A 25,931-nucleotide genomic window follows, 5' to 3' on the forward strand; every position below is an offset into this window, starting at 1 on the left:
AAGCAGATCCTGCTCCACATATGGCACCCGTCGTGTTGCTCATGTTATAACAAATCCGGTGAAATAATTCATGTTTAAGCGGTGATGGAAGTCACGAGACAGATATAACTAACTACCATATCTTGGACCTGGCATAATAGTAGAGTAGATAAACTCATCATAGATACCAGGATAAAAAAAAATATATTTATGCCAGATGCGCGTTTCCTCTACTAAAGACTCATCAGTGACGCTTGAATCAAAAAATGTTTAAAAGGCCAAATAAAGTATGAAGTTGAAGAGCATTGAGGACTAAAAATTCCTAAAAGTTTTGCCAAATACAGCTAAGGTAATCTATTCCTGAGGTAGAAAAGCCTTAGTATTTCAGAAATTCAAAGTTTTGTTAACAGTTAATTTATATTTATAAACATATCAATGATAACTCTAGTCAACACAGAAGTGCTGACTACTGGGCTTGTGATACCCTCGGGAAACAAATCTCCACCATCAGTGGCATCGACCCAGTGGGTGTAAATAAACTCATCGTAGACCAGAGTGTCTAAAGAAAACAATGACCATTGGTAAGAAAACTGGCAATCCTAGTTAATTGAGATTGGAGTTGAATGCACTTGCAATATAGACAATTTAAAAAAATCAAAACCTCTGTGTTGACAGGAGAGAGATACAGAAGACTTACTAGTTAGACCTGTAGACAACCCCATGATCCAAGGACCTCTTTTCTCAAATAATTCTTTTTACTAATTTCAGTAATTGAATACTCTTCATAAAAAGTGCATTTTCTAAAAAGTACAATACATGTACAGTCATATCCATACTTAATACCATTTTATCTCAATTGCCAGATGTAACAAGTTATCTTTCCAACTTTCGTAAAAAAAAATACCAATATTTGAATAAATGGTAGTCTATTAAAAAATTCTATGTTTATTGTAGATGAATACCTACCTATTAAAGTCAGAACTTGAGCACCATCCTTCATTACACCAATTACTGTAGCATTGTAACCTTGACCTTTTATAAAGTGTTTTAAATGAATACCTACCTATTAAAGTCAGAACTAGAGCACCATTCTTCATTACACCAATTACTGTAGCATTGTAACCTTGACCTTTTATAAAGTGTTTTAAATGAATACCTACCTATTAAAGTCAGAACTAGAGCACCATCCTTCATTACACCAATTACTGTAGAATTGTAACCTTGACCTTTTATAAAGTGTTTTAAATGAATACCTACCTATTAAAGTCAGAACTAGAGCACCATCCTTCATTACACCAATTACTGTAGCATTGTAACCTTGACCTTTTATAAAGTGTTTTAAATGAATACCTACCTATCAATGTCAGTACTAAAGCACCATCCTTCATTACACCAATTACTGTAGCATTGTAACCTTGACCTTTTATAAAGTGTTTTGTTGGATTTTGAAGCACCTGTTATATAGAAATACAAAACATTTATTACTGCTATTAAGCTTTGATTTTGAAAAACTTTGTACCATTAATTGTCCCTCAAAAGTTCAGAAATAAAATATGTGTACAGTAACTCCAAAAAGAGATATTTTAGGTATAGGTAGGTGAAAAGGTGACATACAACTATGAAATAATATTCATCATATTCTATCTTATAGAACAAATTCATGAACAGTGACTACAAATCAGCATCAAGTCATTTCTTCAAGACTCATAATGTTTACAGCCGATTGCATTGAGTGTGTAACAAAGGTAATATCTCTGGTTAGCTTGCCAGCTAGCTGAACCGTGAAGTCATTATTAGGTTAGGTAAACTACCCTCCTTTTAGAAAAGATTATTCCGAAAGATAATCAATCTATCTGTCTGTAGGACTATGCTACTTCAAAAGGAGGGTAGCATATCATACCTAACAATGACTTCACGGTTCAGCAAGCTAACCAAAGATATTACCTGTACCTACACACCAATGCAATCAGCTGTAACAACAACCTCATTGTAAATGAAACAATGTCATCAAAATCAACATAAAACCCCATCACACTTAAATCATTTCTGATTCAAAATAACATAATACTGTAAATTCCAACCTTTGGATCTCTTGACAAATCATTTAACCCTATCCTTCCTCTTATCTTTGGTGTAATTTGAAACCATACATGATCTTTCTCACACTGAAATAGATAGACAATTATGCATATACTTTTAAAGATATAAATAAAATGTTTCTAAATTAATTTTTCACATCCTAAATCTCATCTTTTTACAAATACAATGATGTTGTTTAGTTTGTTGCTGACATTATTTTGTTCAATGTGAGTGCTATTGTTTGGTTCTTAAGACATTCAATTATTGGTATACAATCCTTTTAAAATGTAAGATCAAATGCTACTTCAATGTACACGACTGTAAATTCAGAACTTATTGCAAGATTTTATCAGAGCTGAACATGTAACGGTTTCAAGTTTGAAGTTAATAAAAAAAATCATACTTTCAGATGTGATTTTCTGAGATTTAGATTTCTCATTTTTAACTGAATTACTTAAATACATAAATCTATTTCTAAATGTACTGTAATTGAAGCAATAATACAAAGTCTTACTTTGGTAACAAATCCTATCACTTTATCTTTTTCCTGGAACTTGCGATCTAAATCTGAATCTAAGGTTGCCTTTTCCAGTTTGCTGTAAATAAAAAAGAACAGAACATCCTCAAAATAAAAGTGTCTAAGTTATCAATACTTTCATCAATTATCTTAAATGAATTATAGTACTGAATGGTGACGGATATTACAGTTCTTTAATACATTTACATGGATGTTTCAGATCATCCCATCATTTTGTCATGTGGTGTTTTAAAAACTGATGCTTTATTACTTTATAAATCTCAACATCCATTGTTGCATGTACTCAACATGACAATGTTACAACAATGTGCAGGAGCTGTTGGAGTAATCAAAACAAACGACTTGTAATTTCTTGGTTTTAGCATTGAAATGTAGATTTCAGACTTGAATGCTTCTCGAACAATATCACATTTAAGTCTGAAGGGCTTTCAATAAAACTACAAACTGAACTGTACAATTATCAATAATACTGATTTATAGACTTAGGTATTTGCGATTGAGAAAAACTATTGATGGATTTAAATTTAGTAGTTTAAAAAAACATAAAACCTTCAGTGCTGATTTTTTTGTGAATATTATAAGGGCACTGAGTGTGTGTGTATGTAGTATACAACATTATATCTTTATTTACCTGGGTTTTATCGTAAATTCTGGCAAGGAAAGAGTCTTTGGAGACGACTGGTCTCTGTAAATGTAAATTTCATAGATTGTACTGATGTTTAAACTTTGGGCAAAATCATTCTTTGGTTAAAAACTCTCAACATGATATCTAAATGAAAGATCAAAACTGTTGTCAACACTAACTAAACATTTGGCAGATGTATGAAATAATTTTCACAGTTATGTTAATGTTGCTGAATAGCATTTTTAAAACTATTAAAGATTACACACGATTGAAGTCTTGAAATGTAATACATATACAGCTTTATGATACACATTTCTGATAACAGCAATTAAACACAAAATCTAACCTACATCACCAAATATTGGTATGTACTAGAATTGCAGTACACAAAAAGAATAAAGAAATAATGTGTTCCTCTTACAATCAACCATTAAAAAGTGTTATAAGATACTGACATCCTTAAACTATCATTAAATGTTAAACAATACTTTTATAAAATGCATCACCTCATAACTAACTTGTTGAAAGTTAACTTACTTCTTTTGTATCCATTCTCTAAATCCCACCACTCTGGCTTTAACCTCTTGTTGAAGTTTATATTTACCAGGTGATAGAACCATTGTTCCCTAGAAAATACATAATTTTCATTAATTTGTTAACTTGTTATTAAAAGATGTGGTATGAGTGCAAATGAGACAACTCTCCATCCAGGTCACAATTTGTAAAAGTAAACCATTATAGGTCAAAGTACAGCATTCTATACAGAGCCATAGCTCATACTTATCAGTAAGCCTTTTAAAGCTTACAAAACAATTTAAGTTTGGCTTATTGTTGAAAGTCAACATTTGGTCTCTGGTTGAGAATCTCCTTAATGGCAATCATACCTTTTTTTCATAATTAGGTTTTAAAAAATTGTTAATTAACATATCAATTCTTTCCTATTCACATTTTCAGTTACTTTGATAAAAACAAATTGTCAAATTCTGAAATGAAGTATCCTCAAAATTAATAAACAGCTGCACCATGAGCACATGATACGCCCAATGCCTTGTGTGGAAGTTTTATGCAATAATCATAAATAGTTTCTGAGAAAGTTTTAAGCAATAAATATATATTGTTTTTGAGATACAGCAGGTCATGTGAACCCCCCCCCCCCCTTCTTTTTTTTTCACAAAAATTAAATATCACTAAAATAAAATCTTGAAACAAAACCAAAAAGTATACAGATCTTTAGATTTATATAACAAAGAAGTGTGTAAAGTTTAAAGCAATAATCATAAATTGGTTTTGAGATACGGCACGACATGTAAAAAAAAACTCCCCCTTTTTAACAAAATTCTCAATAACTCAAAAAATAAATTTTTGAATCATCACCAAAAAGTATACAGATCTTAAGATTAATATAACAAAGAAGTGTGTAAAGTTTTAAGCAATAATCATAAATCGTTTTTGAGATATGGCGCAACATGTAAAAAAACTCCCCCTTATTTAAAAAATACTCAAGAACTCAAAAATGAAGTTTTGAATCATCACCAAAAAGTATACATATCTTAAGATTAATATAACTAAGAAGTGTGTAAAGTTTTAAATAATAATAAAAAATCATTTTTGAGATACAGTGTGATGTGAAAAAAACACCCCTGTTTTAGTTACAAAGTGCCCTAACTCAAAAAGTTTTAATCTTATTTAACTAAAAAGTATACAGATCATTTGACCATCATAAGAAACAACTATATTAAGTTTCATGAAATTTGGATAAGTCGTTCTCAAGTTATGGGGCGACATGTTTACGCCGGACAGACAGACGGATGCAGGACATTTGTACGGACGCAGGACATTTGTATACCATAATATGTCCCGTCAACGGGCATATAAAAATGAATTCACAGAGGTAAAACAAAACCTGAATCTCTGAGTCATATTTTTTCTTCACTCAATATGATGTATAGGTTACATGTTTTCTTTGGGGTATTTTTTAGTTTCTTTTGCTGTCATTTTTAATTTATCTACCTTTTTGTTTTTTACATGACATTTTTCTATCTTAAGGTCTTTTAATATTTTAACTTACATTTTCAATATTATCAACCATTTCTGTGAGATGAATTCTACCATGTATGGAGTTATATACCACATTTAACTGGAAATCAAGTATATCCTTCACACTGCAACAGATAATAAATGGTATTTATCATTGACAATAAAAAAAAAAGTATTTATAGACCATTAAAGCATAATCTTTCTATGAAACAATATGGAAGAAAATTAAAATTTGTAGCTGTCACGATTTTACAATTTAAGGTACTGTAATTGCACATGCACAAGTTTGTCTTGTCATCAAATGTTTAAGTAATTCAGAAATCAAAACTTGCAGCTAACAATATTTAAACGTAAGATTGAGTGATAAGTACCTCACTTAAAATCAGGGTAAAATAGAGATGATCTTTTTTAAAATTCTATAAAAATAAAAATAAACTGTGTTCCTACCTAACATTAGCAACGTCTCCAACCTGTAATTCCTCACATTCACTTTGACTTTTATGTCTCTCATGAGATTCAAAACAACACAGTATATGCTCATCCATTATTCTACAAATATGTCAAAATCTGACTTGTTATTATATCGTCGCTGGGCTTCTAAAATGTCGTATATGACTTTTTTGGCTAAAAATACTTTTTGACACCAATGGTCTGGGTGGGAGGAAATCTTTGGTCTTACAAAATAGAATACAGTTAGACCAATCAAAATGTGTGAAATGAGACATATTACAAAATTGCCAAAGTCAGTTGTTTGTAAAGTTTGTTTCCAAAATGTTGTATGAAAACTTGAAAATCGTTGTAGAATGGCTTTGGGAAAAAAATAATTGTACATTTCTTTATTTCTGTGAAAATAATTTAAGTTCTTGGATAATCCAGAAATGTCAACGTATTTATTTCACTGCTATTTACAAAAATGTTCAAGTTCTCATACAACATTTTGGAAGCATGCATTTTGCCAAAATTTTGAAAGCCTGTTTGAGAGAAATTTTTTTCTTGAAAAATTTGTAATTTACAACATTTTAGAAGCCCAGCGACGATATGTATCTGTTTGGAGTAAGGTATATAAGCTTAAATATTTACTTTATAGTGGTAGCATCATTATTTCAAATTCATAAATATGCTTTCAATATTATTACTATCTTCCTATTATCATATAAGTCATAAGGATTAACCAGTTCAGATCCTATAACCAGTGCATTTTTCAAATTTCAATCATAAAATTGAGAAATTACATCTGAAAGTTAAACAAATGTATGTATGTGAACCAAAAACAAGTGATTCTCTCTAAATCGAATTAAAACAAGTTCCATCAATCAAACCCAGTGACTTGAGGCCATTTCAAATGTACCAGATTCTGAAGGTAAAAATAAAGGGCTGCGCTTTAGCACATGATACGCCCGTTGCTCTTTTAACTTGTCTTTTATGCTTTAAATGAATTTATATGATCAACTAGAAATATATATACAAATCAAAAGGGATGTTACATTAATATATTCACCAAAGTTTCATAAAATCCCCCTTTTTTAAGTATAAAAATTCATTACTTAAGAAAACGTAAAATCTAAAATTTATAAAAATGGAAAGGGAGCTTATGTCAATAGATATAAACAATTTATCAAAGTTGCATAAAACTTTGTGAAAGTGTTAGTTATTGTCCCTAAAATTGGAAAATCCCCCCTTTTTTAAGCATAAAAATTCATAACATGGAAATGTAAAATCTGAAATTTATAAAAATTGAAAGGGAGCTTATGTCAATAGATATAAACAATTCACCAAAGTTTCATGGACATTGGTGAAAGCCTTTTTGAGTTATTGTCCGAAGTGTTGAAAATCCCCCTTTTTTTTATGAATAAAGCCCCATAAATCCAAAACTTAAAATCTGAAATTTATAAAAATTGAAAGGGAGCTTACATCAATAGACATAAACAATTCACCAAAGTTTCATGGACATTGGTGAAAGCCTTTTTGAGTTATTGTTCGAAGTGTTGAAAATCCCCCTTTTTTTATGAATAAAGCCCAATAAATCCAAAACTTAAAATCTGAAATTTATAAAAATTGAAAGGGAGCTTACATCAATAGATATAAACAATTCACCAAAGTTTCATGGACATTGGTGAAAGCCTTTTTGAGTTATTGTCCGAAGTGTTGAAAATCCCCCCTTTTTTATGAATAAAGCCCCATAAATCCAAAACTTAAAATCTGAAATTAAAAAAAAACGAAAGGGAGCTTACGTCAATAGATATAAACAATTCACTTGAGTTTCATGGAAATTGGTGAAAGTGTTTTTGAGTTATTGTCCGAAGTGTGGACGACGGACAGACGGACGGACGGACAAAGGTATACCATAATACGTCCCGTCTAAAAGACGACGGGCGTATAAAAAAAAGAGATAGTTAACTTCATATAGTCATATTAAATACAACATAAACACATGATATAAAACTAACTACTCTGGACAATTATATTTTACAGAAAAAAAATATATGAAGTGGATGAAAAATACAATAATCTCTCTACAATTCACAATTCAGTAACAAAAATGCCTACCTTTTGACAATCATGGGGAAAACTTGGCCTACATTGTACTTAAAGACTTGTAAAACATCATTCATATGCTGTAAATAGAGAAATCATATATTAATCTTCCAAAAACACACTTCATCTCCTACTTGTCTTGTGTATTTCTCCTACTTGTCTTGTGTATTTCCATGTATTATGGTTATTCTATTTTCAGTATTCAAATCATTTAGAAGTTTATAGAACTTCTTTAACTATTCCTGCTTTATTTAAGATTGGGAGTTGTATACTGTAAACTCAGAAATTATTGCAAACAATTAGGTGATAATCACGAAAATATGAATTCACATTCTCATATCTGATAAACACAATAATAAATGATCACATAATTTCTGATTTTACAGTGTGCAGATTTTTTTGGAATAAATATCAAAGTCATTTCCTTGTATAAAATGAATGAAGAACATGCCCATAGGGACACTGATGATGCCCTCCCCCCTTTTCCCCCCTAAAGCATATTACATTATAAAGTGACATAATTCAAGAACTGTAAAAGTGACGCACCAAATTTGAACTCAAACTGAGCTTTGGGTAATACGCATATACACATTTCATAACATTTAGTTGTGACAAACTTAAGTCAGAGAACAGAAACTAAAAATTCAGCAATTTTACATTTGTAAAGGGGCATAACTCTAGATTGGTATAAGTGAAGCCACCAAAAAATCAAACTTGACCTGTGTTTTGTGGTAATAAGCATTGGGTATTATTTTCATAACATTTGATTGAGGCAACCTAAACAATTTAGGGATGTACGTACGGACAAACGGACAGACATATGTACATACAGACAGACAAGGATAAAACTTAATACCCCCTCTGCTATGGCAGGGGCATAAAAATAATTTCTTCGAATGAAAAATTAGTATAAATTTCTTCTCTTACCCTTCTAGATGGAAGATATACTACAGTACCAGCTTCTTTCCCCTGTAATACTGCCATCATACAATCTTTCTTGATCAGAGTAATCTCCCCTTTAACATGCTGACCAGCATCAATCTACAAGTAAATAAATATTGACTATAAATAAATCAAAATATAACTTGAAATTAACAGAACCTTTTAAGAATATAAAGCATTCCATAGACATTACTTTTTTTTATTCAACTATCACTTCCATAAGGCAGAATAAACATGCAGCAAAAGCATTATATTCAGTAATGACTAACGAATGTGAAAGTCCCTATGATATCTTTCTCTCTCTTTTTGTACCAAATCAGCCCCTACTGAAAGTTATTAAATCTGTCTTGTATTAAGAAGTGAGGCATAATTCCCAAGGTCTAATTGATAAATTAGACAACTTACCTTGTTTATTGATTTCTGTTTACTGTTGACAGTTTTTATTACATGTTTATTAACGGCCACTTCCACACATTTGTTTTCAGGATCAATAAACAGAACAACACATTTTAATTTACTTCCTTCTTCATAACTCCCATCTATAAAAAAAATATGACAAATATGAAAAAACAAGAGTGCACACGCTGAAATGTCTCGCCTTCTATACTAATCATTGATATTATGTTGATAGTCCTAAGTATAAAGCTAAGCTTTATTACAACTGTCACATAAACTTAACATTAACCAAGATAACTAAACAAAGACCAATGAACCTTGAAAAGGAGGTCCAGGTCAGAAGAACCATGCCAGGCAGACAGGTACAGCTAACAATGCTTCTATACAACATATATAGTTGACACATTACTTATAGTTTAAGAAAAATAGACCAAAACACAAAAACTTATCACTGTGCAATGAACCGTGAAAATGAGGTCACGGTTAAATAAAACCTGCTCAACTGACATAAAGATCATAAAATATTTCCATACACCAAATATAGTTGACCTATGGCATATAGCATTAGATAAAAAGACCAAAACTCAAAAACTTAACTTTGACCACTGAACCATGAAAATGAGGTCAAGGTCACATGACATCTGCCCGCTAGACATGTACACTTAACAATCATTCCATACAACAAATATAGTAGACCTATTGCATATGGTATGAGAAAAACAGACCAAAACACAACCAGATGCTCCGCAGGGCGTAGCTTTATACGACCGCAGAGGTTGAACCCTGAACGGTTGGGGCAAGTATGGACACAACATTCAAGCTGGATTCAGCTCTAAATTTGGATTGTGATTAAATAGTTGACACAGCATAGGTTTCTGACACAGAATGAATGTGTTCTAATGAACTTAAAATTTTTGTTTTCTCTTAGAGCAATTCACTATGCTGTTGAATATTAATCCTCTCAAAACAAGAATGTGTCCTCAGTACACGAATGCCCCACTCGCACTATCATTTTCCATGTTCAGTGGACCGTGAAATTGGGGTAAAAACTCTAATTTGGCATTAAAATTAGAAAGATCATATCATAGGGGACATGTGTACTAAGTTTGAAGTCGATTGGACTTAAACTTCATCAAAAACTACCTTGACCAAAAACTTTAACCTGAAGCGGGACAGACGGACGGACGAACGGACGGACGAACGAACGGACAGACGGACAGACGCACAGACCAGAAAACATAATGCCCCTCTACTATCGTAGGTGGGGCATAAAAATGATTGAAGAAATTTTCTTTTTTATTTATGAAATTTCAAATGAGAAAAATTGAACCCAATTTTTTTAATCACATCCCCCTTTCCCTTATTCCAAAACTAATCTCAATTAAAATTTCTAATGGAGTTTGCAACAATAACTACTCATTTAAATACATCATAAAATATTAAGATGTAAAAAAAACTGCTTGTTATCACTGAATGTTATTTATTATAATTTATCAGTTGGTAGTAAAAAGTGAATATACATTGTATATTGTATATAACAAAGATTTAAGTTGATTCTGGACAAAGAAAGATAACTCCAATTAAAAAAAAATCTTGCTATTGCACAATATTTTGCAATTAGATATTTCTTGCTTACTATTCTGGACAAAGAAAGATAACTCTAATTAAAAAAAAATTTGCTATTTCACAATATTGTGCAATTAGATATTTCTTGCCATTGCGCAATACTGTGCAATTGAAAAGACTTGCTATTGCACAATACTTAATATAATAATTTTAGATCCTGATTTGGACCAACTTGAAAACAGGGCCCATAATAAAAAATCTAAGTACATTTTTGGATTCAGCATATCAAAGAACCCCAAGATTTCAATTTTTGTTGAAATCAGACTAAGTTTAATTTTGGACCCTTTGGACTTTAGTGTAGACCAATTTGAAAACAGAACCAAAAATGAAGAATCTACATACACAGTTAGATTTGGTATATCAAAGAACCCCATTTATTCAATTTTTGATGAAATCAAACAAAGTTTAATTTTGGACCCCGATTTGGACCAACTTGAAAACTGGGCCAATAATCAAGAATCTAAGTACATTTTTAGATTCAGCATATCAAAGAACCTAACTGATTCATTTTTTGTCAAAATCAAACTAAGTTTAATTTTGGACCCTTTGGACCTTAATGTAGACCAATTTGAAAACCGGACCAAAAGTTAAGAATCTACATACACAGTCATGACAGTTAGATTTGGCATATCAAAGAACCCCAATTATTCAATTTTGATGAAATCAAACAAAGTTTAATTTTGGACCCTTTGGGCCCCTTATTCTGTTGGGACCAAAACTCCCAAAATCAATACCAACCTTCCTTTTATGGTCTTAAACCTTGTGTTAAAATTTCATAGATTTCTATTTACTTATACTAACGTTATGGTGCGAAAACCAAGAAAAATGCTTATTTGGGTCCCTTTTTGGCCCCTAATTCCTAAACTGTTGGGACCTAAACTCCCAAAATCAATACCAACCTTCCTTTTGTAGTCATTAACATTGTGTTTAAATTTCATTGATTTCTATTTACTTAAACTAAAGTTATTGTGCGAAAACCAAGAATAATGCTTATTTGGGCCCTTTTTTGGCCCCTAATTCCTAAACTGTTGAAACCTAAACTCCCAAAATCAATCCCAACCGTTCTTTTGTGGTCATAAACCTTGTGTCAAAATTTCATAGATTTCTATTAACTTAAACTAAAGTTATAGTGCAAAAACCAAGAAAATGCTTATTTGGGCCCTTTTTGGCCCCTAATTCCTAAAATGTTGGAACCAAAACTCCCAAAATCAATACCAACCTTCCTTTTGTGGTCATAAACCTTGTGTTAAAATTTCATAGATTTTCATTCACTTTTACTAAAGTTAGAGTGCGAAAACTAAAAGTATTCGGATGCCGGACGAAGACGACGACGACGACGCCGACGCCAACGTGATAGCGATATACGACGAAAAAATTTTCAAATTTTGCGGTCGTATAAAAATTTAACTATAACCACTGAACCATGAAAATGAGGTCAAGGTCAGATGACACCTGCCATTTGGACATGTACACCTTACAGTCCTTCCATACACCGAATATACTAGCCCTATTGCTTATAGTATCTGAGATATGGACTTGACCACCAAAACTTAACCTTGTTCACTGATCCATGAAATGAGGTCGAGGTCAAGTGAAAACTGTCTGACAGACACGAGGACCTTGCAAGGTACGCACATATCAAATATAGTTATCCTATTACTTATAATAAGAGAGAATTCAACATTACAAAAAATTGGAACTTTTTTTTCAAGTGGTCACTGAACCATGAAAATGAGGTCAAGGACATTGGACATGTGACTGACGGAAACTTCGTAACATGAAGCATCTATATACAAAGTATGAAGCATCCAGGTCTTCCACCTCCTAAATTTTAAAGCTTTTAAGAAGTGAGCTAACGCCGCCGCCGTAGCCGCCGCATCACTATCCCTATGTCGAGCTTTCTGCAACAAAAGTTGCAGGCTCGACAAAAACTATGACAGACAGATACATTGTATTATACAGGGATAACACCACAAATAAAACATGCTTAGTCTGAAATGTAACACAATATTGTTTGATCAACAAATTTTAAGTTAAAAGTTTTTGTTTTCCATTTTAACCTAATCTTATGTGACCTCATGGCTACACTGTCTGCACTATCTCTAGTGCCCTTGAACACTTGGCCAACTATTACAATTATCAAGTTGATTTTCTAAGGGAGATAATTGGATGTCTTTTTCATAAACACTTACCATCCATGTGTTCTTTTGTACAGATGCATTTGACCCCATTGGTCACATGACCTAGTAAACCATCTTCAGAACAATCTTCTACAATGAAATCTGTCACCTGTCCTACTTTCACACCTCTCAGCTTGTTTTTCTTTCCTATATTTAACAAAAACAATGTTTTTTTAGAAGCATAAATATAAACAGCAGATATAATATGTTTGAAGAAGAAATCATTGTAAAGACAACCATAAATTATAGCAAACTATCACAAAGTTGCCACAAGATAGGTGTTTAAATAAACAGCTGCACCATGAGCGCATGATACCCCCGTCGTCTTGTGTGGAAGTTTTATGCAGTAATCATAAATAGTTTCTGAGAAAGTTTTAAGCTATAACCATATATTGTTTTTGAGATATGGCGGGACATGTGAAAAACTCCCCCACCCCCCTCTTTTTTTTTTTACACAAACTAAATATCGCTAAAATCAAATTTTAAATCAAAACCCAAAAGTATACAGATCTTTAGATTAATATAACAAAGAAGTGTGTAAAGTTTTAAGCAATAATCATAAATCGTTTTTGAGATACAGTGCGATATGTAAAAAAGACCTCTCCCTTTTTTACAAAATATTCAATAACTCAAAAATGAAATTTTGAATCATCACCAAAAAGTATACAGGTCTTAAGATCAATATAACTAAGAAGAGTGTAAAGTTTTAAGCAATAATCAAAAATTGTTTTTGAGCGACATGTGAAAAAAAATACACCCCTGTTTTAGTTACAAAGTGCCGTAACTCAAAAAGTGTTAATCTTATTTTCACGAAAAAGTATACAGATCATTTGACCATCATAAGAAACAACTATATTAAGTTTCATGAAAGTTACCGTGCGACATGTTTACGCAAGACAGACTGACGGACGCCAGACATTTGTATATCATAATACGTCCCGACAAAATTTTGACAGGCGTATAAAAACATAATTTGCATTTCAGATTTTAATAGAATTATTCTTATGCAGCCTATTTAAAAAACGCTATAATTAAACTTGCATTCATGTTGATTGTCCAACCATCATAATAGTAAGTGCATACAATTATTTCTGAATTTACAGTAAATGATCCTCTAACTCATACATGACAAGATATCAACTCAAATGCAAAACTCAGTAAAGCAATTGAAAAATATTAATAACCTTTGTTTTCTACAACTCTATTCCAAGCACTATCTATTTCCTGTAGATATGAACTTAGCAGGTCTATTCCAATATCTATGTTACCATGGTAACAATCTTGTATTCTCAAACTGACAATAAAGCGATTTTTCTCATTGTCCACTTCTGTTACCATGGCAATGACAGGTTGCCCTTGGTGATATATTGTATTAAGATCTTCCACTTTGGATCCTGAAGCAAACTTAAATAAAGAATTAAAAACTTGAAAACTAACTCATCATTTCACATATAATGATCACTGCAGAAGATATTTGTCAATTTATTAGATAAGTTAAAGTAAGCTATAATTAAGTGGCACAATAATTGTTGTTTTGCTGAGTTTCTTCTGTTGCCCATTCTGATATCATACTTCTTTTAGGCAGAGTTTTTGAGTTTCTTCTGTTACCCATTCTGATATCATACTTCTTTTAGGCAGAGTTTTGATGTGCGTTTTGCTGAGTTTTATTTATTCCACATTGTCTAGAAGTATTGGGAGGGTTGGGATCTAACAACACATATTTGGTCTTACTGCATTTTTACATCTGTCCCAGGTCAGGAACCTCTGGCCTTTGTTGCAATTGGTCTTGTGTGTGTGTTTTTTCTAAAATTTGGTTAATTTGTATGTTACTGAGTTTGGTGTGGTTACCATATCACTGAACTAGTATAAGTTATTGTTACGGGGTCAGCTGAAGTCTGTCTCTGCGTGCACAATTTTCTCACTGTGTTTGCCATGGGCTGTTTTCTGCTCTTTGGACAGGTTGTATCTTTGAAACATGTTTCCATTTTAAATTTCTTGTATGTAGTTATTGAAGTCAGTATAATATGTTGCATTGGTGTTATGAGTAATCAGTCACTAAACTGATTGAAGATTCAGAGTATACTCACTTTATTAGGAGATAGTCCTACTAATTGACCTGCAAACTGCACAAACACTCCATAGGACATTATATTACGGATGGTACCCGGTATCATCATGCCTATCTGTTAAACACAAAATACACAAATTTAAATATTGAACGTATAACAAATTTTCTAAAAGAATATATGCAGACTTTGCCAAAACCACGAAATCAAATTTCCATTAAAATGCAAGTTTTCCTCAATCCACGAAAACTGGTTCCAACGAAAATGAATGCATCCACACAGTATGATTATTTGAGGTATTCTAATTTATGTTGAACATTTTAAAAATAATATTGTTACTTGAAAAATGAACAGTGCATGAAACTATATGTAATATTGACCAATTAAAAAAACAAATGTTGTGTAATAACTATACCTTTATCTGATCGATTGATGTAACAGCCACGTGTTCTTTACCATACTCTATCATAGACTTCCTGGCTGTCATTATCTGTTTATCAGTTAAGATTTTATTTTGTTTAACACATGGTGACCATACTTGACTGTTATCTTAAAATTTATATGGTCTTTGTTTGCTATCTGTTTATTGACTTAAACAGGTACCACAGAAATGACTTTCCTGTGTGGTAAACTTTGTTTTTAACTGTGAGATATTCCTCACCAATGCCATCCCTGTTTTAAACATTTGATAAACAGGAGATTGAATGAGTTATAAATGTGAAAACCCATCACAAAGTTTAGCATGTAGCATGAAGTCATGTTTCATGGAAGCTGAATTTTGTAATTTCCTTAATTCATACACTTAAACATAAGTTATTGTTTGAAAACTACAAAAAAATGATATTTTGGACCCCCTTTTATGCCCCTAATTCCTAAACTATTGAGACCATAACACCCACAATCAATCCCAACCTTCCTTTATTGGTATTGAACCTCTTGTAAAAATTTAAAGAGATCCATACACTTAAACACAAGTTATTGTCTGTAAACTAGAAAAATGCTTCTTTTTGGCCCTTTTTGACCCCTTATTCCTACATATTGGGGAAAGTAAAACCCCAAACTGAATCCCAGCCTTCCCTGTGTTATATGGAAACTTGTGGTACAATGTCACAGAGATCCATACAGTTACACACAAGTTATTGTCTTGAAAGTAGAAAAATACTTGTTTTGGCCCCTTTTTGGCCCTTAATTCCTAGACTGTTTGCCCAATAACCCCTTAAATTAAATCCAAACCTTCTACTTATGGTATTAAATAGTGTAGTACAATTTCAGAACAGTTGAAATACTAATACACAACTTTTTGTCCTGAAACTAGATAAATGATGTTTTTGGCCCCTTTGGGCCCCTAATTCATAAACCTTTTGGACCATAACCCCCAAAATCAATCCCAAGCTTCCTTTAGTGGTTATAAACATGGTGTTAAAATTTTATTGATTTCTTTTTTGTTATTCAAAAGTCATTATCCAGAAACAATCCGTTTTTGGACGACGACGACGTGATACCAATATACGACCAAAATTTTTTAAAATTTTTACTGTCTTATAAAAACTGCATTTGACACTTATGTTCTATATTTAGCCATGGCCACCAAGTTTGTCAATGGAACAAAACTTCAGATACAATTTATAAACACGATACCCTAAGGAACATTTAGTTAAAGTTTGAAGGTAATTGGCCCTGTAGTTTCAGAGGATTTTTAAATGTTAGCAAACTTGATCAACAAATTGTGTAAAATTGTCTTTAAAAGGCATTTTAAAACTTCTTAAGGGGTCAATTTACAATTATGGTCTTATTAAATTTTTTGTAGATCTTACTTTGCTGAACATTTTTGCTGCTTACAGTTTATATCTATCTATAATAATATTCAAGATAATAACAAAAAACTGCAAAATTTCTTTCAAACTACAAATTAAGTGGCAGCAACCCAACAATGGGTTGTTCAATTCGTCTGAAAAATTCAGGTCTGATAGATCTTGACCAATTGAACAATTTAACCTTGTCAGATTTGCTGTAAAAATTCGGATACAATTTATAGTCTAGATACCCTAAGGAACATTTAGTTTTAAGTTTGAAGTTATTTGGTCCAGTAGTTTCAGAGGAGAAGATATTCTAAATAGTTTAAGACGACAGATGACGATGACAGACGAAGGACGCCAAGTGATGGCATAAGCTCATCTGGTGAGCTAAAAATGAAATTTCATAAAACTAAAAGATTGTCAGACAGGGGTAAAACAGTGAAATTCCCTCCTTGGTTAGTTTACTAATGATTGTTTGTTGTTTTTTATTGCTTTTCTGTTATCTCTGTAATGTTAGTTGCTGTTTTGTTAAATTGATGACAGATATCTTATCTGGAAGGTAAGAACATGAATGTAAATGAACATGTATTGCTATTGCCCCTGTTACCATAAATAACACACAACTTTTAATAAAGGATACAGGCATATTATTTCTACTCAGGTACATGACATTTTCTATGACATCTCCAGGATTATACATATCCAGCAGTAAATGGCTGGTTTCCATGGAATCTGTCAGGTGCTTTATGGGTAGGAAAGCTTGTTTTGATGACGGTAGTTTGACATCCAGACCTGTCTCTGTTTTCCCAGTCACCTCACACTTCATAATCTATAGAATAAAAAAACATTTAATATCCGAAAGACCAGATGTCAGCAAATATAGGAATAACTCAAATTGATTGAAATTTCAATATTCCTCCTTCTTTTCTTTCATTTAAGAGGAAACAAAAATTATATTTATGTCTTACAAAAAGTACCGTAGCACTTCATTTCAATTTCTTTAGAAATATCTGGGAAAATACTCAGATCACAATTTTTTGTTATATAATAATCATTTAACAGATCTATGTAAGGATCAAAACCAGATTAGATATGTCTATTTTTTAGGTTATGTTAATCTGGTTCAAAGCAGAAAGCATACCTGGGTATCTATTACCTTAAATAATTCTGAATAAGTCCTCATTCTGATAATCACAATTGTAACAGTTAAATCTTACCTGTCCGATCTTCATACCATCTTCACTCTCATCCTCTTTGGTTCCAAATGAAGATTTAGCACCAACCTAAACATTGCAAATATTTTATTATCTAATCATAAGCTAGAAATCAGTAAAACTTCATTTATGTTTTAAAATGTGGAGAAAAACAAAGAGACAGAATTATAAAACATCAGTTTTCATTGACATCAAGTTATTGTGGCTGTTGATTTGCAAATAAATTCTTCTTCTAATAAAAATATAAATAAACTTAATGGAGAATATTGAGCTTAAATATTTAAGGTACTAAAAGGTCACAGGTGTCAAGACTCGATGTAACTTAAAACTTGCAATATTCTTTGGTGTGCTTTTTATTGAACATAGAATCAATCTGTAGAAAAATTTCATCCTTTGCTGCTGCTTCATATACCTTTATCGTACATATCCTTTCATTCTAAACATATACAAACATTTACTCACATTAAAAGACAGAATAATTTTCTTCTTTTCTTCATTCCAAGATAAAACCTTTGCTTTGACAACCTGACCTTTAAAGAAAACTTTCTCTGGGAATTCTATGTTTTCAGTGCTTAGCTGTTTCCTTGGAACCCAACCCTACAAATAAATAATACAATCAATATGTCAATCAGTTTTTCTTCTTCTTATAAATCAGAAATAATAAATGTATTTCTAAATCTTACAAATTTTAATACCGTTAATTTAGAAATTATTATGTGCATCTATTATTGTAATTTTTAATGCATTTACAGAATTCTTTACAATGGAAAATTCAACAGCTTATAAACTTCATTAAATCTAAATACTCTTTAAAATGTTCTCTCCTTATTGTTTCAAAACATATGAACTGATCAACTGACTATTTCAATGATTGCCTTTTTTGTTATACCTTAATTTCATTAAAGAAAGCAACAAGAACGCCTTTATTGGTAATCTTTGCTATGTATCCTTCCACATCCATCCCTGATTTGAGCTGATCAAAATCTGTCAGAATCGGTAACTTGGTATTCAGTAACATTTTCTTGTTGGTTAGAATTACATTTCTCTTCTTTTCGTCTACTTTTAAGACCTGAAAAAAAACACCATATAAATGATGAAACAATGTATAACCATGAAGACCAATCAATAAGAGATTATGTAATCACACTTTATGACACATTTTCACAGTGTTATCTTATTTTACAAATTTGCTATTTAATAAAAACATTAAGATGATGAATGTTTTTTTTCTTTAACCCAGGAACCATGAAACTCTTCATTTATTTCATAATTTATTTGTAGATGCTTTTAATGCCTATGAGTTAAAATAAAGCATCTTTTCATACCTGGGTATATTTTAGTTAAATAGGTTTAGCACCTAATTTAATATAAACGAGGTGTCTTTAGTCTGCAATTTTGTCACGGATTCCTCAAATACAACAAAAATTAACCACTTACTCTACACTTGAGTTGTTTCCCTTCATGGAACTCTTTAACATCTCTGGTTTTGAAGGTTGAATTAGCCAGATGAAGATTTGGTATATAACCGTGTATGTTCTGAGATAGCTTTACACCAATTCCTTTCTCGACACAGGTCTCTACTGTACACTAAAACATATAATAATCGTTGTATGTACACATGTAATCCTTAAGTCAATATAGATTGTTCACTATACAAATATAGCCTTAGTATGAGGTCGATACAAGGATATATTGACCTGAAAGAAGTATATTGACTGAGGACGAAGTCCGAGGTCGATATACTTCTTTGGGTCGATATATCCTGTATTGACCTCATACAAAGGCTATATTTGTTATATTATTAATTTCTGACCATATTTGTATCAAAATCGTCATTTGATTTTGTTCGAATTTTATAGATATTATATTGTCTCCTTGACAATAACAACATATTAGTTGTTATTTCATTTACTCTTTTTTGTTTGTTTAACATCTTACGTATTTGAAGATTTTTTTTCGTCAAATAATTGATCACAGATATCATTTGTTCCAAAACGTTTAACAAAATCCTGAAATTCATTACATGACGTCACAAAGTAAATCGGTTTTTAGATATTCTAAAAATAACCGTGCAAATAAAGCATATTGCTGCAATATGCTTTTTGCTGTGCAATATGCATTTTGCTATCCAACGTTTTCTCTCTACCTTCAAAAATATAGTTTAACATGTGACTATCCCTAAACGAATCAAATTTGTTAAAATATAGGAATTAATAATATTAAAACATATAATAATTAGGTCTTTCCACTTTTCCGTGGAAAGACCTATTGGTTTTCTTCTGATTATTATTATTATTTTTTTTCTTCCGCCAACTTTTTGTTCCTTTGCAATTTTTTGTTTCGCAAGATGTCGCTTAGACATATGGTATATGATATCGAACAGTTATTACGCTTTTGTAACTGACACCGCATAACCAAAATCTTTTCAATGTAAGAGTTATCTCCCCGAACACTGTTTTTCTTGTGATCGCTTAATATTCGCAACCGTATAAGAAACCGACAAATTTATTTTACCAAATTGCTCGTTACATCCTCAGGATGATTTGATTTATTTCGACCGAAGCTATCCGGAGACTCCATATGAGAGTTATTTCCCCTTTTATATTTGATATAAGTGATATGCATTTTTAACTGGAAAACCATAAGTGTTAGAGGCCTAGGGTCTTTTGATGTGAGGTCCTTGGTCCAAAAAAATGAAAATGAGGTCAAGGTCAAAGGTCAAGGTCATGATTAAATTTTTGATTTTGGCTTGTTATCTCTTATTTTCAGAAATCTTATAAGATATCGACAAAATATTTTCACATAATTGATAGTCGTGACATGTAGTTACACATAAATTTTAGTCGAAAGGGTACATAAACATTTGCTGCAAGTTTTTCCCCCTTTTATATCTAATATCAGTCGTATGGTAATATAACTCATTAACAATATAAAGTAAAGACCTAGTGTCTTTTGATTTGAGGTCCTTGGTTCATGACCTTGAAATTGAGCTCAAGGTCATATGTTAATTTAACGTTCTAGATTTTGACCTTTGCTTTTACCTCATATGTATTCATGTTAAAGCTATTAGACTTTTTGCATTAGGTTGCAAGCAGTATGACGTTGAAAAAGCTAACCGGAAGTGACTTTTTGTAAACCGGAAGTAGCTAATTTTTGTAATAAATTATTGTAAAAGTATGTAAAACCATATATTTTTGGAATCAGCGTCAAGTAAACTATTAGACAGTACCGGAAGTAACATATTTTGAACCGGAAGTAAAAAATTATCTCCCTTATTTATATCTTTTTGTATAGAAACCTTATATTTTTGGAATCAGCTTACAATAAGTTGTCATTTGACGCTGAAATTGACATTTAAAACCAAATTTTAATATTTTCATATAAAAAAAATCATTACTGGTGGAAAGACCATCAATGGTTCTCTGAACAATTGGTTTTTAATTGTTGTATGTTTTCCTTAAGTCAATATTGATTGAACAAACAGTGCAATTATTGTCATACTGTACACTTAAACTTAATGCATTTGTAGTTAATAAATATTGTACTGGATACTATATAAATAACACGTAGCTGAGAGGGTGGTACCCCGAGAAAACATTGTCAACCGTGGCAAAGCCAAGGTTGACAATACTATTTGAGGGGTACCAATCTGCTCTATCACACTCTCAGCTATGTGTTATTTAATTTATTATACTGAATGTCCTATCAATATTGTCTTTTACAGATGAATTAAAAAGTATTTTCTATGACATCACGTACATAACAACGTTACGGGTTTTTGAAAAAACAACAAAAGTTAAGCAAGATGTTTGATTTTTTACTTTGACAGTCTAATAATAGAGTCTGAGCAAAAACCTACTTAAGCATTGTCTTTAATAACTTGAATCTTATCGGGGCCTATTATAGTTGACTATGCGGTATGGGCTTTTCTCATTGTAGAAGGCCGTATGGTGACCTATAGTTGTTAATGTCTGTGTCATTTTGGTCTTTTGTGGATAGTTGTCTCATTGGCAATCATACCACATCTTCTTTTTTATATGATGTAAATTCAATTCATTGTCCTTTAAAACTTTTTGATTGGTCTGAACAAGAGGGCATCATTAAAAAAATTGTCACCCCCTCAGCCATGTGATAGAGTAAATTAACACCTTCATATTAGCCAATCAAAATATGGCATTTTAAAGTGAAGTATAATAATATAAAATAACAGTTGTTAAATGAAATAATCTCTTAAAGTTGTTATAAAACAGAAAAGGAACATAAAAGATATTTCAGTATTTGCAACAAATAACATGTATCTATAAACTATATGAAGAACTAACCTCAACAATATCTCCTGGTTTGATATCATGTAGGGACATATACTTCTGATCTAATATACTTCTACAATATAAAGTAACACAAGTTTACAATCAGTATATAAACAGGCAACAAACTTTGTTTAAATTTGATGAAAGTCAACATGGATTTATTTATGTTTTCTTTATTTTTTCTATTTCATTAAAGCAAGTCTAATATTTTAGGTAAGCAATCAAACTGATTGAAATTAAAAGTATCTATAGTTGGTTACCAAATCCCTATCAAAGAATTACTCATTCTTTGTAGGGAAAACTGCCCTGGATCTAAAATTTGTATTTAAATACCTAAATGGAATATAGGTAAAAACAATCAAAAATTGTATGTCTGGCTTAAAACGTTATCTCTGACTTACACCAGTTCACTACTTTCACCAACTACTTTCTATAAAGGTTAATATTATATATGCACTCTACTTGTGTCATGTCATACTTACTGTTTCAAGGTTATAGTTACTAATTGGTCTATGTAGTGAAAGTCCATTACTCTACACCTAAAAGTTATAAAAATATGTTTCATACAATGATTAACAAAAATCACAGACAGATCTAAAATATATTTATCTGTTTTTTTAGACTGCACATTAACACACCATACAAAAGCATTAATGTATTTAGGTGTGTATAGTACACATTTCCCCCCTGCAATGATGATATACAGTACAGTTCAAGAGTACCAACTCTCCCACACCCTACACCGAGGAAAATGTCGGAGCCACTCCGACAAACTCCGATATTCCTCCCAAAATGTTGGGAGGAATTTGGGAGTAATCTCTCCCAAAATCAGGTACAAATGTTTATTGTGATAACGAGCTCACTCTCTACACCGAGGAATTAATTGCCCTTATCCTACTTTGATCTATACCGGCACAAGACTGAATGGGTAATTGGATTACCTGACAGGTAAAGGTTGAAGTAATAAAGAGTTATATTTCCGGTCTACTGTACCAGTTTAAGTGTCAAACAGGTGTATAATTTTAAATGTATTTTATACTAATTAAATTTCATTTGTGTTCATAAAAACTAAAGTCAAAATATTTTCGTATTTTTTGTTAGCCCATCTAAAAATATCTTAACCTTAATGTACTTGCTTAAAAAAAAAAACGATTATAAAATATAGCGGAATATGTGAAAAACAAAATATTCTACTTCAAAGTTAAAGTCTTTATTTAAAAATTATAAGTCTAAAAGTTTTATATATGCAAGTAAAAAGGAAAATTTATTCACCATTCATTAGACAAAATGATTGCCCCGTATTAATTGTGTAAATCTACGGCATTTTCTTTTTACGATTATCTAATTGCTGGAATGAATAAAAGATTTAAAAGCAAAATGTTGTTGTTAATTCTTTCAATTGTATTTAAGTTTAATAAAAAATGAAAACTACTTAATTTTGACCTCGATGTCTTCACCAGTAAATTAATATTTTATTTACAAAATGAGCATACTTGTGTAAAAATAACCGGAAACTTTCGCTAAATTAATCTGAGCAGTTAAATAAAATTACGTGTTTGAAAGTTTTGTATATTCAAGTAAAAAGGAAAATATTATTCACCATTCGTTATGCTTAACAATTACGGCATTTTCGTTTTACGATTTGTTGGCAGTACAGCAGAATAATAATACATTTCCGTTACAACAGGAATACTTCCAGCTGCATTAATTCGTCTTTGTTTAATATTAACTTTCGCACAATGAATATAAATTTGTGTATTTTCAACAAAAGATTTTAAAAACAATTATTTGCCGTGCGAAGACAATTCCACGATACACATCTCAGTTATCAACAGTTTGGGTTGAACTTGAACTTGACTTACTTAACAATGTTAAATGCTAAAAATAGTTAACATCAATGTTATCCACAGCACGAGTTTTTTAAAGGGCGGGAAAAAATATCGCGTACTAGTAAACTCAGGTGACCTTTCTGGCCGACCATGGGAAAGTCCATTCAAGGTTTCTAAAGTTGCAGAACGACATTTTTGTGCAATCGTATTGAGGCTCCAGAAGGTCCTTTTACAATTGATTTATCGGGAAAATATAATTCTTATCCGAATAAACGTGAACACATTTTTAACTATTTGAATTTTAATGTTTTATCTTTCAAAAAAGAAAGTACATTAGTTATATGTCCATGGTCAATAATATAGATTTACAGTTGGTGATGTATTAATTGAAATTATGATGGAAATTGTCCGGGGTGACTGATTGTATTCAAATGACAATAATCATGATATAAATACGATAAAGAAATGCCAATTGTAGGCGGTTGGAAAATTTTGAAAATAAAATGATGACTGATTTAACTGGAATAGAATATTTTGATGGGCAATTATGAGGTTTGATAAATTTTATTAATAATTAAAGGATTAGTGACCTATCGGATAGCGATAAGCGGATTACTTATCATCACAACTTTTAACATCTTTTGTAAACGTAAAATGATTGAGCGTCATAAACTTGTCAAACACCGGTAGAATTATAGTACATTTATAATATAATTAATGTGAAAATATTTTTCACTTTCCAAATTCAAATGACGAAATTGATATAAATACTTTCGTCAATTTGAAAACCGTTCCGTAAAATGCGAAAATGACGAGCACTATCAATATCACTTGAAATTATTTCCTTTGTCAACAGAGTTGTCATTTAACAGTTTCTGTTCGTAATTTGAATTATTCAAGTCTGTATAAATGTACCGAGGTGGTGAAACATCATATTTTACATTGCTCAATAAATTAAGTTTACTTGATGATCCGATGAATCGGGTTACCGAAAAAAAACATGATTTTATTAGCCAGTTGATTTTTTAATAATGAACAATTAATGCGCTGATATTGCTTATTGAATAAGTTATAAAAGAAACTAATTGTGGCAAAATCGTCCTTGCTGAAAGAACACAATGTATGACCTGACCGGACTGTAATAGAAACACAAAATAACAATTTTCTTCATACTTTTTCGTATGTACGTTCTATTTTAAAGATAACGGCATAAGACACAAATATAAAAGATAATAATTATCTTATTCTAAATGATATTGTCACATCTTTATCTGTCAAAGAAAGGAAAACATTTGTTCAATTTATAATACCGTGATTTTAAAGCACACCTGTGCAACCAAGATCGATTAAATGTTCAAAGGTAAATTATCTGGGTAATCCAATTATGTTGTCACGCGTCGTTAATTTGAAGTACATCCGATGGGCAATAAACCAATTAACAGCCACGCGGTGTTGGGAGAGAATCTTTGGAGGATTTTAGGAGTGAAATCCGCGGTACTCGGTGTGATTCCGAGAAACACGGAAATCGGAGAAAAAAGTTATCGAATCGATATTTTTGAACAGTACTGTAGAGATCTTAAACATATCTTCCTCCTTACAGAGTTTAACCTGATTGGCTGTTAGCTTGATATATCAACTCTTTATATAAGATAAAATCCAGGTGATAAACTGAATCATATTTACATTGTTAATTTTCAGTACATTTTAATTTTTAAAAATAATGACAAGGAAGATTTTCCTACAATTCAGTATGGATACAATATAATGGAGAAGGTTCTT

At 31.4% G+C, this 25,931-nt stretch overlaps 1 protein-coding gene across 1 annotated transcript in view; it reads right to left on the bottom strand.

Annotated features, from left to right (window-relative positions):
• Positions 1-25,931, bottom strand: part of LOC143070946 (protein RRP5 homolog) — a 53,799-nt gene that overhangs the window by 16,022 nt on the left and 11,846 nt on the right. Inside the window, exons 12-32 of the mRNA XM_076245048.1 lie at positions 22,806-22,862; positions 22,336-22,396; positions 19,451-19,600; positions 18,903-19,082; positions 18,476-18,610; positions 18,017-18,082; positions 17,440-17,628; positions 15,419-15,493; positions 15,025-15,120; positions 14,122-14,341; positions 12,950-13,084; positions 9,141-9,274; positions 8,721-8,834; positions 7,806-7,873; positions 5,706-5,807; positions 5,290-5,383; positions 3,759-3,847; positions 3,228-3,281; positions 2,573-2,654; positions 2,061-2,144; positions 1,334-1,433 (exon numbers count right to left, since the gene is read on the bottom strand). Coding sequence (XP_076101163.1) covers positions 1,334-1,433; positions 2,061-2,144; positions 2,573-2,654; positions 3,228-3,281; positions 3,759-3,847; positions 5,290-5,383; positions 5,706-5,807; positions 7,806-7,873; positions 8,721-8,834; positions 9,141-9,274; positions 12,950-13,084; positions 14,122-14,341; positions 15,025-15,120; positions 15,419-15,493; positions 17,440-17,628; positions 18,017-18,082; positions 18,476-18,610; positions 18,903-19,082; positions 19,451-19,600; positions 22,336-22,396; positions 22,806-22,862 — 2,285 coding nt within the window. The remainder of the gene's footprint in view (positions 1-1,333; positions 1,434-2,060; positions 2,145-2,572; positions 2,655-3,227; positions 3,282-3,758; positions 3,848-5,289; positions 5,384-5,705; positions 5,808-7,805; positions 7,874-8,720; positions 8,835-9,140; positions 9,275-12,949; positions 13,085-14,121; positions 14,342-15,024; positions 15,121-15,418; positions 15,494-17,439; positions 17,629-18,016; positions 18,083-18,475; positions 18,611-18,902; positions 19,083-19,450; positions 19,601-22,335; positions 22,397-22,805; positions 22,863-25,931) is intronic.

This window comes from Mytilus galloprovincialis, chromosome 4 (assembly GCF_965363235.1).
Source record: "Mytilus galloprovincialis chromosome 4, xbMytGall1.hap1.1, whole genome shotgun sequence".
NCBI lineage: Eukaryota > Metazoa > Mollusca > Bivalvia > Mytilida > Mytilidae > Mytilus > Mytilus galloprovincialis.